Here is a 16,440-nt window from a genome sequence, read left to right as displayed (position 1 = left end):
TTTGAGACAGGGTTTCTCTGTGTAGCCCTGGCTGTCCTGGAACTCACTTTGTAGACCAGGCTGGCCTCAAACTCAGAAACCTGCCTGCCTCTGCCTCTGCCTCCTGAGTGCTGGGATTAAAGGTGTGCACCACCACGCCCAGCTAAATTAGCACTTATTAAAGCACAAGTTGTAGAGTTAAGTTCCCCCAATGCTTAATGAAGAACAGAACAGTAAAGAAGAGTTCAGTTTGTAGCACAGAACAGTAAGGAAGGGTTGTCTCCCTGGCACTTATTTAAGCATAAAGAGTTAAATAAAGCACAGAGTTAAAGAGAAAAGAAGCCAGCAGGTTTTAACCATAGAACAAGCAAGAAAATTATTAGGATTTTCTAGAAGTTATCAGCAAGTATTCAGTAGAGTTAGAGAGCTAGAGGGCCAGGGACCATTAGTCTTCAAAACTACATCTGGAGACCACGAGTCCTTAAAGCTACACCTGACGCTGTGTCTGGCTTCAACCCATTCCAGGTCAGGATGACTCCCAGCACAACTGGGGCCTCGGGCTCATAACCTGTCCTGCTGAGAGTTGTGCTCACAGTCTTGCCTGAGATGTTTCAGCTGATTGTCAGGCCTGGAGTTCCACAAGAGCCGCCTTCTGGGTTTCCCTAGTAGTTCGCTTGCTCAATGACAACCTAGTTGGCCAAAAATTTCCAGAAAAGCGTAATGGGGACGCTTATATCATAATGTGACTCGGGCTACTAGGTTTCCCCTTTTCTTTTAAAAAAAAAAAAAAATGGCCTTGGAGGCTGAAAAGATGGCTCACTAGGAAAGAGCATTTGTAGAAGGCCTGAAATGGATCCACATTAGGCAGCATACAACCAAACACCTACCACTTATAGTTCTAGCTAAAGGGGCTGTGACTCCTTCTGCTCCCTTTGTGAGCACTGTATCCATATGGTGCACATACAGGCAAACAGGCACGCACATGCGTGCGCGCGTGCGCTAAATGTCTCTTACACCCATAAACAATGCACCTTTGCATATTAGAGCAAAGTAATTGTAATAGAATAGTCTGGTCCTTGGGGAGCAAGGAGAGGGGAGCAGGCAAGAACCATACCCCTGCTTGCCTCAAGCTGAGGGAGCTCAAGTGCCGACAATTAAAGCTAATCTTACTAACTGAGGAGTCCTGGGAGGAAGGGGCCAAAGAGGAAGTGTCGAGTGTTTTGAGATCTTCTGGGAAGCAACATTTCTCAAGTAACAGTAAGTATGACAGTACGTATACAAGTGTGAGGAACCAGTTATCTTCCAGGGCAAAGCATGCTGGAATCAAGAAAGGGAGCAAGAGTCTCAGGAAGAGATACATGGAAGCCTAGCTAGATATGCTGGGTAACTTAGTAGGAGACTAGACAGAGGTTATACAGCCTGACATTCAAAGAGGCACAACTAACTCTACCCAGGCTGGGCATAGTGCTTCTTCAAAGACTCTGTTGACTGTGGTTCCAGAAGGGAGTCTCCCACATACTGTTCAGGTCAGTCCTCCACTGGAGCCAAGCCTGGACAAGGAGAATGTCCTTAGACAGGCAGCGCTTTCAATACAGTACAGCATACAATATGTGTGTGTCCTTCTGTTGGGCATCCCACAGTCTGGATGACTCGACCTACCATGTCTCTCCTTCTGTTGGACACCCTATAGTCTGGATGGCTGGTCCCACCCGAGCTGCCCTTATGTTCATCACGCCAACCCTTCTGTGTGACTGGAAGCCATTCTTCCCACAGGTTTTGTAACTGGAAGGCGACACGCTCTTATGTAGAGTACCTTGGGAAGAAGTTTGAAGATGGAAGAAATCCTCCCAAGTCTGTATACAAGTACCCACCATGGAGTGGAGGTAAGTCCACCCTGAGTCCACAGCCCCATTTCTCCAGCCAGAGATAATGTAGAGAGAACAGAGGTCTGAGGAGCTAACTCTAAGGCTTAACAAGCACAAGGGTGGTGGCTAGTGTAATGGTCATCACCTTAACTTGGTCCTCAGAGAAATAAGAGTACTAGTGCTAAGGTGTGGGATATTAGCAACAGGAGTGCTATTCAGAGAAAACCTAGCAGGGGCTTCTGGGATCCTGCAGGATCTGCTGAGCACCTGACAGCAGTAACCTCTTTGGCTGCTGTTCAGGAGGCTCCCATCCAACTATCACCATGAAAACCCTACCATTCAAGAAGTATGTATTTTATTGAGGTAAGTGAGAAAATAATTGAAAACTAGACACACAGTGATAAATGGACAAATTTTCATGTATACACATATATACATGAAAATGTAAGGGAAAATGTAGAAATTAAGATGAAAAGTAGTATATATCTTGGTGCTTTGGTTATTAATGAGATATAGTTATTATTAATCTATATTTATAGAATGTGTATTTATAAAACATGTGTGTATGTGTGTGTGTGTGTGTGTGTGTGTGTAGTGGTGGTGGTTTGAATGAGACTGGCCCCCCTAAGCTCATATTTTTGAGTGCTTGGTCTTTACTTGGTGGAATTGTTTGTTTGGGAAGAATTAGCAAGTGTGATCTTGTTGGAGGAGGTATGTCACTAGGGAGTGGGCTTTGAGGATTCAAAAGACTTGTAACATTCCCAATGTGCCCTCTGTCTCATGGTAGTGGATCAAGATGTGAGCTCTCAGATATTCCTTCACCTTGCTATCATAGGCCCTAACCCTCTGAACCCATAATCCCAATTAAACACTTTTCTAAGTTGCCTTGGTCATGGTGTTTTATCACAGCAACTGAAAAGTAACACACACATACATTCTACGTCATTAGCCCTCTCATCCATGGGTAGTATATTCTTGGCACGGGGTCATCATGCTGATTATATTTTTTTTCCAACTTGTGACACAAGTTAGAGTCATCAGGGAAGAAAAAAAGCCTCAATTGAGAAAATGATCTATTGAATTGCCTGTAATCAAGTCTGTGGAGAATTTTCTTGATTAATGATTGATTCCAAAGTGCTCACTACACCTGGCACTCCTAGGCAGGTGGTATATAAGAAGGCAGGCTAAGCAAGCCATGAGAAGCAAGCCAGGAATCACCATCCTTCTATGGCCTCTGCTTCAATTTTTGCCTCCATGTTCCTGCCCTGAATTCCTTTCAGGACTGACTGTAAGCTATGAACTGAAATAAACCCTTCCCAAGTTGCTTTTGGTCATGAAAATTTTGACACCCAGAAATTTAATGTTGGAGCTAAGCAATTTTGTGCTGGAAGAGAAAAGAAGACCAAGGGGAGGCCTGGTCTGCACTGAGATAAAGAGGGGAGTGGCCTCATGACCCAAAGCCACCCAACTAAGCTGGCAACTCATGAAAGGAAAAGGGCCAATGAGTTTTCTGCCCCTAAAAAGCCCTAACAAGGGAAAGCTTTTACAAATGTGACTTGAGGGTATGGCAGTGAGTGGCGGTCCAGTTCATTAGACTTCATCAGAAAGGAGTAAGGACTCTGTCAGGAACTGGACCAGGAGCCATTTGCATGATAGTTTAACTAAGAGTACAGCTTCATTCTATCCTTGTCCTGAGAATTTGAGTGAAGTTGGCTTTTAAAGACAGTGGACTGGTTTGTCTGGCAGAAGAGGTTTCAAGATGGGAGAACATTTAGTGTAATAGGAGTTAAACTCCAGCTAGTCCATATAAAAGACACACACTTCAGGTATTTTCCTTACAGGCTGTAAGCCTAGATCAGGCAGATTTAGAGCTATTCTAAGTCACCTCTCAGTCCCTTGTCATTTGCTGTTCCTGGCCATGTGTTCATGGTTCATCTCCTCTTACGGTGGGTCCTCCACTCTCTACTTCTTTTGTTCTTCTCTTTGGTCTCTCCTGAGACCTCTCACTCAATCCTTTAGTCCCAACTTTGACCAGTTAAATTGGGGAGCAAGGTTTACATAGCATCACTTGTTGTACAGCGTGGATCTGCTCCTTCAGGGTAACCAGATTTTAGGAGCCAGTATTCAGCATTTAAATACAAGCAGCACCAGACCAACCCCCTACAGTTCAGGCTGGTGCTTAGAAAGCAGCTGTAATTATTAAAGAGACCAGAGGGACCAAAGGAGAGCTGCACTGAGACAGTAGAAAAGGCATCCTGAGGACAGAACCTCACACATCAAAAGCTCTAACTTGTGAGGGTGCAGGTTTGTTTGAAAGGAGAGCAGAAGCCAATGCAACCATGGTCCAAGGGGAACAGACAGTGTCATCCAAATAGCAATAATTTTTGGAAGCATGGAAGACACAATGTTGAGAGGAACGTGTAGTCTTATTCCTCTATTTTGGAGAACAGCTACGGCCAGTCAAGGTGTTTCACAGTCAGAGTTCCTACAAAGAGGCATTGAGAGACTACTGTGTGGATGTGAAGGTGGGACTTAATTTGCAGTAGAGATTGTAGGATACCGGATGCCAGAACTGTGGGATATCCAGGAAATGCATAGGAGAGTACAGCTGGCCAAAGAGTGAGCTTATATGCCCTCCAGATGCAGAGCAGAAGTGATAGCCTTGCCTAAGCCCTTTGGAGCCCAGTCAAATTTATAACAATCCCTAGATGCCAAATATAGAATTGCAGGATTTTGTGTTTTCCCCACTGGATTTTGATCTAATCCCTCCTTACTATGCCCCAATTCTTCAGCTTTGCTTGGTTTTGTTTTTGTTTTTGTTTTACAAGGCAAGTTTCTGTCTGTAGCCCTGGTCCTGGCTATCTTGCAACTCACTGTGTAGGCCAAGCGAGCCTTGAACTCAGAGATCCTCTGGCCTCCCTAAAGGTGTGGTCACCATGCCCATCTGATAGAATGGAATATTTACCATGTGTTATTATATTTTGCAAAAATATACTTTGTTCTTTTTACTTTAGAGGAGTTTTTAAACTTTATTTACTTTATACAAATGAGTGTTTTTGCCCAAGGAAGAGAGGACAGGGTGTCAGAGCCTCTGGAACTTGAGTTACAAATGGTTGTGAGCTGCCATGTGGGTGCTAAGAACTGAACCAGGTCCTCTGCAAGAGTTAAGAGAGCTCTTAACTGGGAAGCCATATTTCTCACCCCTGTTGTTGTTGATGATGCTTTGTTTGTTTGTGTTTTTATAGAAACTCAACAGTTAAGACTTTGGACTTTTAAAGTTTGGAAATTTTAATGACTATGAGGACTTTTGACGTTGAGCCAGATGCGTTTATACCACAAGATGGTCATGCACCAGTGACAACAAGGGATAGGTTGTGGCTTAAGACTGATATTCTTGGGGTCAATGAGATGGTTCAGTTGGCAAATATGTCTGATGAGCTGAGTTTGATCCCTGGAATTCACATAGCAGAAGGAGAGAACTGACTTCTACAAGTGTGCTGTGGCATATACATACATAGATACATACCTTACATACCTACACTTGCATGCACATATGCACACACACACATACATTAATAAATAAAATGGTAACTTTTAAAAATGGAATGTTTGAGTGTTTGAGTGTCAGTTTGACAATGAGTGGAGCGTGATTATTAGTATAAGTTGTCAACTTGGTGGAATCTTGTATCACCTGAGAGTCAAGCCTCTCAGTGTGTGTGTGTGTGTGTGTGTGTGTGTGTGTGTGTATGTGGAGGATCGTCTTGATTATAGTAATTTAAGGGGAATGTCCAAGCACTGAAGTGGCACATTTCCTGACTGAGATCCTAGACAATATAAATGGAAACATGGAGTTGGGCAACAGCATTTACCTCACTCTGTTTTCTAATGGTGGATGCATCCTGACCAGCTGCTTCCGGTTCCTGCCACCTTAACTTCCCTGCCATGATAGACTCCTATTCTTTTTGTCTAAGCCCCTTCTCCCTTGAGTTGAGTTTGTTTATGTATTTTGTCAGAGCAAAAGGAAAAGCTACTAAGACACCTGTGACTAAATACCTGGCAACAAGCAACTTAAAAGAAAGGTTTGGCCACGGTGGTGGCGCACGCCTTTGATACCAGCACTTGCAAGGCTTAGGCAGGCAGATTTCTGAGTTCAAGGCCAGCCTGGTCTACAGAGTGAGTTCCAGGACAGTCAGAGCTATACAGAGAAATCATGGAGAGAGAAAGAGAGAGAGAGAGAGAGAGAGAGAGAGAGAGAGAGAGAGAGAGAGAGAGAGAGATTTGTTTTTACTAACACCTCAAGGAGGTTCAACCTTTCTTGGAGGGGAATGTCAGCAGAAGTGCAGGAAGCTAGTCACACATTCATGCTCAACAGGAAACTGAGGGAGATGAACACTAACTCTCAACTCACTTCCTCATTTGTATTCAGCCCAGGACCCTAGCCTGTGGGTCTCATGGACTAAGCATCTCTGGGAACACCTTCACAGAATTACCCAATCAAACTGACAGCAAAGATTAACTATGGGAGACAGTGGAGAGACTGAGATAGGAAATGAAAAATCAAAGTGACAGGCAGGCAGGGCAAGCAAAGAATTCTCCTCCTGAGACCACATGCCGTTCCCCAAGAGCTCCCCGCCTTTGCTGTATTTCCTAGAACAGGATTCCATAGAAATAAACCCCCAAAGTCTTATTTGATAGCAACATAAAGAAGAGAGGAGTGGGAGATTCTGAATTATGGGGTCAGAGCCCCAAGCCTGAAGAGTCACATGGGCTGAGGAACCCTGAGCTCTGCTTGCCATTGTCAACCCAAGACCACCGATCACAGATACAAAGGTTAGGCTGTCCATAATGTTCCATCACTGACATTCTATAACCTGGAGATGTGAAGCAGCAGCTTTCACCCTTACTTGAGAAAATTTTTTTGTTTGTTTTTTAGGGTGATATTACAGAATTTTAATGTGCTTTCTTCTTCCTTCCCAGGTGATCATACTGTCTTAAGGTTCAGCTTGCTCAGAGGTGTCGAATGGTTTCGACCTCAACACCCCCGGGATGCAGTGCCAAGTTCACTCCAACCATGTGAGTTGGAGATTCGCTGATTGCAAAAGTCCCCTGGCCAACTAGAGAGTGGCTCTGAGTCTTCATTAGCCCCATTCTCTTATTTATTATAAGGAGACTAAGCTCCTCCGATGAAATGAGTTGCTCAAGACTGTACAGATTGTGAGGAGTAGAGGTGTGTAAGACGTTCTCCTGGCTCCCCTCCAGGATCTGTGTGCAGTTCTCACCTGAACAATCATGTCTTGTTGAGTCCTTCGTAACCTCTTGAAGAAGATGCATAAGCCCCTCTGTCTCTGTTCGTTTAAGCATCATGCAAAAATCTTTTCCAAGAGACCACAAAATGCTTCTCCCTTTCAGAGAATCTACCTGCTGATTTGAACAGCATCTCCATCCTATGCTTCTTGCTTCCTGGAGGCTTGTCTCCCTTATTGAGAGCACAGGGTATGCTTTTTCTTCTCCTTCTCCTACCTCAAAGAGTTCACTTCACTCCCAAGCATCCAACCTGCCTTTGTTTCCACACAGCATCTCCCAATAGGTCTTGCATGCTTTCCCAATTCTTAGCTTCTATCTGGGGAAGAAGTTGGGCTGCTGCTTTTCTGCTTCTCTAAGGATGATTGTGGTTCTAGCGTTCCTGTTGTATGATCTTTACTTCCACGACTCTATGTGACTAACATTGTGTACAGCCTCTAAATGAAATGGAAGCTCAAATGAAAGCTCTTCTAAGAAAAAAAAATACGAATCACACAAACTAGGTCTTCGGGACACCCCTACAGCATCTTCTCTTGCCCAGCAACCTCTTCCCTGGCTTGTGAAAGCAGGCAACTTTGCAGCTAAAGTTTTCTTACTGCAAAAGCAGAAGCTAACGCAATGCACCCTTTGTATGCTAATAGTAAATCTCAAACCCAACAGAAACTGGTTGATTTAAACCATGTGTGTGGCCATTAACTATTTTATGAAAAATATGTATTTATACCTTTAAATTTAGATCCTTATAACTATAAAATAAGAAACGTTACTGAACTAGAGAGATGGCTCAGTGGTTAAGAGCCTGTACTGCTCTTGCATAGGACCCTAGTTCAATTCCTAGTACCCACACCAGGTAACTCACAACTGCTATAACCCCAGCTGCAGAGGATCTGACACCTCTCGTCTCTGAAGGCACCTATCCCCACATGGCACATGCACACCCCGACGTGCACAGTTAAGAATGAAAACATAGGCACGATAGTGCATGTATTTAATCCTAGCATTCGGGAAGCAAAGGCAGGCAGATCTCTGTGAGTTCAAAGCCAGCCTGGTGTATGTACATAATGAGTTCCAGACCATCCAGGGCTACATAGAGAGATTCTGTCTTTAAAGGAAGAGGAAGTAGAAGGAGAAGAATCTTTAAAATTTTAGATAAAAATATGTCTAATTTCACTCATTCCCAAACTTTTTTTTTTTACTTCCAAGAATATCAGTGTATTTTTTTAAGCAACTAAGAAGTCAGAGTATAAGAGCCTATGTTCATGTCACAATGCTATTACAACAAGGTGCTACTTGGTGTTCAGAAATGAAAAACACATTCAAACCGCATCCCATATGTGGTTATTTGAGTAAGAATGGCCCCCAGGACTCATAGATTTGCATGCCTAATCACCAGGGAGTGGAACTTTTTTTAAATTATTTTACTTATTTACATTCCAAATGTTGCTCCCCTTCCCTGCCCCATCTCCCAGAGTTCTCTAGCCCATCCCCCTCCCTCTTACCTCTGAGAGGTTGCTCCCACACACACCCACCTCCTTCACCCACCCACCCCCAAGCATCAAACTATATCATTCTTCTAGTTTTGGTTTTTCCATATGACACAACTCAGAAATGTAATATATAATCTGTTGAACAAAAATCTTTTCTCAGCCGGGCAGTGGTGGCGCACGCCTTTAATCCCAGCACTTGGGAGGCAGAGACAGGTGGATTTCTGAGTTCAGGGCCAGCCTGGTCTACAAAATGAGTTCCAGGACAGCCAGGGCTACAAGGAGAAACCCTGTCTCAAAAAACAAAAACCAAAAACAAAAACAAACAAACAAACAAACAAACCAAAGTCTAGAAATAAATGTGTATAAGAAGCCAAAGATTGATCTCATCAGCAGCTGATCCCTGGAAGAGCGCAGGGGGAGCAGAGCTTAGGGGTCTTTGTTTTGCCAGGATGTGGTGTGTGCTGTGCATTCTGAGTCCTTTGTATCTACCTTAACTTCTTTTTTTTATGTTTTTTTTTAATTAGATATTTTCTTTATTTACATTTCAAATGCTATCCCGAAAGTTCCCTATACCCTCCCCCCACCCTGCTCCCCTACCCACCCACTCCCACTTCTTGGCCCTGGCATTCCCCTGTACTGGGGCATATAAAATTTGCAAGACCAAGGGGCCTCTCTTCCCAATGATGGCCGACTAGGCCATCTTCTGCTATGTATGCAGCTAGAGACACGAGCTCTGGGGGTACTGGTTAGTTCATATTGTTGTTCCACCTATAGGGTTGCAGACCCCTTCAGCTCCTTGGGTACTTTCTCTAGCTCTTCCATTGGGGGCCCTGTGTTCCATCCTATAGATGATTGTGAGCATCCACTTCTGTATTTGCCAGGCACTGGCATAGCCTCACTCGAGACAGCTATACTAGCAACCTTACCTATCAAGTCGACTCGCCTCCTCTCTGTGCATTTGGGGTCTTCTACCCTGAAGTAGGTGCCAGCTAGAAATTCTTAGCCCAGAGATATTCTGTCTACATACATGATAGCTGACAGGATCAACTTCTTAGAATCAAGCTCCATGTTCTGACACTGCCCTGCAGGTAGCACCTGAAGACCCAGCAGTCGGGGGGAGGGGAGTATCTCTGTTGGGGTCCTGGCTCACCTCCATTTAGGAGAGGCATTTCAAAGTATTTTCATTTGATCCCTCTCACTTCCAGAGAAAATGGCAACATGCCAGCATTGTCTGTAATTTTAGTTCTTTTATGGAATGCCATCTCTCTGTGCATTTCTCTCTCTCTCTCTCTCTCTCTCTCTCTCTCTCTCTCTCTCTGATATATATGTACATCTTCAGGGATGTATGCACATGTGCACAGATGCACATGCACCTTTGTGGGTGTGCTTGTGGAGGCCAGAGGTCACTGGGTGCCTTCCTCAGTCACTTTCTACCTTACTTTTTTAAAAGCAACTTCTTCCACTGAACTTGGAGATGATCAGTCCGGCTAAAGCAGCTGATCAGTGAGTCTTAGGGATTATCCTGTCTCTGCATCCCAGCGCTGGGATTTCGGGCACCCACAGTCACACCTGGCTTTTGACATGGATGCTCAGAACTCAAACTCAGGGATCTTCACACCTACACAGCAAGGACTTTGCCAACTAAACCATCTCCCCAGCCTCATCCTTTTCCCTTTGCATCCCTTCTTTTAGACCAAAAATATCCTGCAACAAAAAAGAGAAGAAGTAATCAAGCCAAGGCCAAGGCCGAGATGGATGACCCTTTAACACCCTCCCAGTACTGACCCTTTTGGTCAGAAATGAAATGTCCTCGCACCATGTGGAAAGATCAAGAAGGAGAATGGGGCAGCCCAGACAGAGCAAGACCAGACCACAGCGGGTAAGATGTGGACAGAGTGTGAGAGACAGCCCTCCCTCCCGGTGCCCTCCATGAGACTGGAAGCATATGAGTTTGTGGATTAGGTTACCTGACCTGGGCTTAAGACATTACGTTACAGTCCCATAACCTTGTACAGATCCTGGCTCTGGGTTGTTGAGAAATCTCATGATGGATGGATGGAAGGATGGATGAATGGATGAATGGATGGATGGATGGATGGATGGATGGATGGATGGATGGATGGATGAATGGATGGATGGATGGATGGATGGAAGGATGGATGGATGGATGGATGGATGGATGGATGGATAGGCAGACGTGTCACTGGATACCACAGGAAGTGAGGTGTTAATACTCTCACTCCCATCCATTGTTTGAGTAAATCTTGACTGTGAGGCAGGTGAAGGAGCTGTTGGGCTGGACAGGCAAGTGACATTCTCATGGAGCACTTCCTGTTCTTTGTCACATTTTCATCCGATGGTAAACATCCCTGCAACCTTCCATGCATGGAAACAGTTGCTCTTCCCTGAGTTTTGAACAAAACTTGATAACTAATAGATTCCATAACATTTTTTTTTAACCAAAGTACCTAAGCAGCAGCCTTTGACTTAGAGTAACCAGACTCATTTTATGTCTATTGAAAAAAGTCAGGAGTAAAATGACAGGATTTTATGAATAGTCCCTCAACTGTTAGGAACTGAACAGCTCATCAATGTAGCTGCGAATTGCAAAATATAGAACTTACAAATCCCACTAGAGAACCCTTCCAAGTGGGCACAAATGTGTCCTGTATTGACAGTTTTTATCCTAGACTTTTCCAAAAGATGAAATAAGTTATGATGTTACAACAGTGCCTATGGCCCCCAGGGCTGAGGAAGTCTGGTGAGGCTGCAGTTGCAAAAGGTAGTGAAAGACGACAGTAGGCATCCTCAGAGGATGTCAGAGGTAGGCAAGACCCAGGTAGAGTGCTTCAAGGCCCCCCAGGACGGCCCATCTCAGGCACGTATTCAACACAAGGAAGGTTCAGGAGAAAGAAATGAAGCTTCCCTTGCCTCACAGGACTGAAGCTAAAAAACAAGACTTCAGTTTATAGCAAGAATACAGACAATGAAACAGAATTGTAATTCTTAAACACCAGGTAAGATCCCGGAGAGGAATAAAGAAGAGCCTAGTTACTAGGATTGAGGTCTTCGGAAAGAACTTAATCATAAAAGAGCAAGAGGCCAGCACTTGAGACCAGGGAGGATACGAGGATACCCATAGGTTACTGACGAGAATCTGGTGAAATGCCCACTTTGGGGCCCACTCTAAATGCTCTCTAGGTAGATTAAGACATGGCTGAACCTATTGGCAGCCAATGAGTCTCACTTAAGGAAAGAAAAGATGGTTTCATTCATTTGAGAGAGAGAGAAAGAGGGGGAAGGGGGAGGGGAGGGGGGAGGAGGAGGGAGAAAGGGAGAGAGAGAGAGAAATCTGATTGATCATTAACAGAGGGATAAACTCCTATAGCTTTGCCCCTTACAGGCATGTGCTGTATAATTTGTTGGGCAAAGGCCACATTTTATTTTAATTTGTACTCCCAGTACTCAACACAGTAACACCCATATATTTATAGTTCCCCCATAAATACATACCCAATACATGAGTAAATGAATTGGACACCCCACTGGGAATGTAGTAGAGAAAATAAACCATGAAGGTATGCTTTTAATTTCCCTGGCCTTAGACTTTCCTGACCTATGACCAGAAAATGAAATCAATAATCAATTACAGCCATGATGACCACAGCAAAGACTGTCTCTTTTGTGAATATCTTTTATGTTCCAATCATTCCTCGTGCTTTGAGAACTTTTAAATTTTTTTTTAATTTTTAGGGAGTTCATACAGCCCATTTAGATTAAGGAGTGACCAAAAGAGACAGAAGAAAGGCAAGAGAGGCAGAAGGATCGACTCTCGGAGAAGCCTTTGCGGGTGCACGCATCGCAGAGTGTCATGAGAAGTATGAGGACATCTGTCTCTCACGTCCACTGTTGCAGGATCCAGATGTTTCCTCAAGGAGAGGGATTGGCTTACATGTACAGGACCTTAGGGTACCAGATTTTACCCCTATACAATAATCGGGGCTACAGGTTGTTAGCAAGAATAAAGAATATCCCTATATAGTATCTTACATTCTCACTCATATGTTGAAGCTAACGTAGTTGAGCTCACATTAAAGGGCTAAGATATGGATTACCAGAAGCTGGGAGTCAGGGCAGCTCGAGATGGTTAGCAGAAGGTACAGGCATGTAGCTGGTTAGAAAGAAGTTCAAAATTCTATAACACAGTAAAATGACTGTGGTTGATAACAGTACACCACTAAATAGTAGAAAGGATTTTGGATGTTCACAACAAAGAAGTAGTAAATATCTAAGGTCATGGACATGACAATGACCTAATATGGATTGTACATATTACATATGTGAGTTGGAATATCATACTGTGGAACGCAAATACATATAATTATAAGCAATTTAGAGGGGAAACGGGGCTAAATATGTAGTTCAGTGACAGAGGACTTGCTTAGTATACACAAGGCCCTGTATTCAACATCTAGTAATGTCCTCATTTAAAAAAAACACAGAACATCTAGTGAGGATTCCACAACCCCTGAGTGGGCCCTGGTAGGACCTGGGAGACCTGGTGAGAGACACTTCCATACTGCCCTAAAGCATGAGTGCCATGTCTGCTGGCATACCACATGACACAAAGCAGAGGATCCCAGCAAACTAGTGGAATCTCTGAACGGGCCCGGAACTGGGCAGTGGCTGCTTCCCCGGTCTTTACATTTACAGACGTCCTCTCGGGTGCTGGCAGCCTGAAACCTCTCTGTTGTGGGTTGCTGTTTGTATTTTCTGCTCCCTCAAAAGGAGTGCCCGTACTCAGGTGAGGTCAGAGGACATCTTAATTGGTCAGTTAAGGCTAGAGCCTGTGATTGGGCAGTGGAAGGGAAAGGTGGAGCTGAAAGTTTTAGAGAGGGAAAGGGGGAGGGAGAAAGAGACAGAGGATGGAAGATGGAAGAAGGAGAAGACGATGGCGGTGACCTCACACGGTCTGGAGAAGCCGTAAGTAGCTAGGGATTACATAGTTGAGCAATAGAATAATGTAGGGTACGTTTGCCCAATCTAGGTGTGCAGCTTGTATTTATATCAATTGAATTTTGTGTTCTTTGAGCGTTCATTTGGGGGTTGGAGATTTACCGTTATAAGTCTGGCTGGTATATTACAAGTTTCTCGTGTTATCATTTTACGGGGCTAAGATGATCTGAGTGAGCAGTAGCTGACTTTCTGTCGCCTGGGAAGTGTGAGCTGCTTGGCAGCAAGCTGGCATGGGGTTGGTGAGACTGCCAGTGCCAGTGCCTAGCCAGATTTAGCGTGGATTGTTTTTTTAAAAAGAAAAAAACAAACAAACAAACAAAAAAACAAACTATACGCTACGCTTTCCCTATAGAAACAAGTTAGTTGGCTACTCCAGAGCTCCTGTCAATTCCCCATTGGTCTGAATGTATAATGTATAAAAAAAAAAAAAAAAAAACGCTTGCTGCTGAGCAACACAGTAGATCGATCAATGCTGGTCTGCAGTCTGTTTCCGGGGTTGTTGGCCCCGCCTCCCTCACCCTTTCCTGGATCCCCATTCACATGGTGGTTAATCCTGTCTACCTGACTGGATTCAGAGGAACCTTAGAGAGTGCTACGTCATCTAATTCTGTGTCTGTGTGATGGCTTTCCCAGCCACCAGGAGATCCCCAGGGTTCTGACCTAATGAGTGGGTCAATCCGTTGATGGCATAACTTGGTGCCATTACTAGGAGGTGGTGAAAGGTGGGGCTAGATGAGGGAATAGGTGATTTGGAGGTATATCTTCCCCTGATCCTGTCTTCTACTCCATCTCTCTGCTTCCTTCTGACGTGATTTGAGGATGCTTCTCCCAGCACACACCGTCACCATCATGAAACCCTGCCCAAGGTGGGCCAGGCATGGGCTCCGTAAGCCTGTGAGCCAGGATAATAATAAAAAAAAAATACCCTTTAACATATACATGTTAATGTCCTTGGATATTTTTTACCACTGTGACAAAACATAGAAACCTAGAAAAATGTGAATTTCAGATAAGCAATGAATAATTTTTAGCATAAGCACTGTATGAAAAAAATTAGCCATACTGAAAGAATTGCTTGGTTTTGCTTGATATTCAGATTTAATTTAGTGACCTATAATAGATCTCTCAGCCCTCCAAAAATAGCACGGGCCTGAGAGTTTGGATCCCCAACACTGGAGCTGAAACTGGAGTAGGATGCTCAGCAAGAAAGGCTCTGCTTCCGTGGTGGGAATTTCCCTTCTCTGAGCCTGTCCCCTGGGGCACCCTTCTGGATTTCCCAAGGGAGAGCTACAAGTGCTGAGTGCCTGCAGGTAAAAAGAGGCTACGAGGAAAGAGAGGAGGGGTCACCTGTGCTTAAGAAAGTTCTGTGGTGAGGGGTGGTACGTGTAGAACTAGGTAGCTGTGTTGGGGCTTAGTCTAAATGGGCATTTGATGGCCTCCCAAGTCCATCCTGAGTCCACTGTGATTCTGCCTATAGCTATGACCTGTCCAAAAATTTAGAAACCCACTCATATGCTGAGGACTAAAATCCTACATGGGGAAGTGAGGAGGAAGGACAGAGGCAACAGGAAGTATGGGAAAGAGAGAGATGATGCTCTTAGTTTAAGATAACCCCAGGCTGCTAAGGAAGGCCCGTTTGCAAAGGCCCAAGAAAGAGCTGCAATACTAACAGTATTTGTACTGTCTCAAATTTTTAACATTTCACAGTTTTAAATCTTGCTCTCCATGAACATGGGATAATTTGCTATTTTGATTTCATAGTTTCCCTCATATACTTCTTACTCGTGTATTTTAATATTTATAATGAAGCCGTTCATTTGGGGGAGATGTTAACATACTACAGCCAGATTGTTACAGAACATGTGGGAAGCCGTCCATCAGACCAAGCAAATGAGTGCAGAGGGGAAGAAAAAGGCATTCTGGGAAACGTGGGGCTAGCCATCTGGTTCTGTGTTTGGAGGACCATGTTCTGTGTTAAATGCTTCGTGCCTTGCCACATGGCTATGGGATTCCCCTATAACTGCCACTGGGTTAGCGGCAGTCATCTTACCGAGGACCAGTTAGCTAACATAAAAAGCAAGGATAGCATTATGCCACTGCACAGGGTGGCCATTACTGTGGGCCAGGCAGCTGCACACAAACCCAATGGCTGCTGGAAAGAGAACGAAGAAATTTGAGTTACAACTTGCAAAAGATACATAGGCATCTGTCTCCCTTCCTCACATTTTCTAATCTGCCTGAGCAAGCTTAGTCTATCATTTTGTGTGACTGCAGGACAGAAGTGGAAGGGAAAACAGACAATACCAATCATTTCACAATCAGTAGCACACAAAGGGATGCTTCCAATCCCCCGGAGGAGTGAGAGACAACCTGCCATTGGAATGGCTGGTGATAGAGACTCTCCTGCCTAGGAGTGAAGGTTCACGATATTCCTAAACAGGAGTTGTCCCTCTCTCTCCAGAAACTGAGATTGAGACTGGGACTCTGCCATTGCTGAGCCATTAATCTGTCTGTCTATATGGTGAGATTCTGCGTCATGATAGGGTGCCGTTCCTCTGATAGGGAATGAGCCTAAGAGAATTAGTAATAGCACAGTTACTAGAGCAGGGGTTTTCAACCTGTGGAGGTCAAATGACCCTTTCACAGAGGTCGAGTATCAGATACCCTGCATAACTGATACTTATATTACAATTCATAACAGTAGCAAGATTACAGTTATAAAGTAGTCACAAAATAATTTTAATGTATCTTGGCATGACTCTAACTAAGGAAGTGAAAGATCTGTATGATAA

General features: G+C 44.2%; 1 protein-coding gene across 1 annotated transcript in view; it reads left to right on the top strand.

Moving 5' to 3' along the window:
- Rgsl1 (regulator of G protein signaling like 1) overlaps nt 1-12,656 on the top strand; it is a 70,240-nt gene extending 57,584 nt beyond the window's left edge. Inside the window, exons 19-22 of the mRNA XM_029475678.1 lie at nt 1,753-1,862; nt 6,822-6,917; nt 10,325-10,511; nt 12,386-12,656. Of these exons, the coding sequence (XP_029331538.1) occupies nt 1,753-1,862; nt 6,822-6,917; nt 10,325-10,416 (298 nt within the window). The 3' untranslated portion in view covers nt 10,417-10,511; nt 12,386-12,656. The remainder of the gene's footprint in view (nt 1-1,752; nt 1,863-6,821; nt 6,918-10,324; nt 10,512-12,385) is intronic.
- Nucleotides 12,657-16,440: the final 3,784 nt, after the last annotated feature.

Source organism: Mus caroli, chromosome 1, assembly GCF_900094665.2.
Source record: "Mus caroli chromosome 1, CAROLI_EIJ_v1.1, whole genome shotgun sequence".
Lineage (NCBI taxonomy): Eukaryota > Metazoa > Chordata > Mammalia > Rodentia > Muridae > Mus > Mus caroli.
The sequence above is the reverse complement of the archived record's forward strand: the minus strand, read 5'-3'. Positions and strand labels throughout refer to the sequence as shown.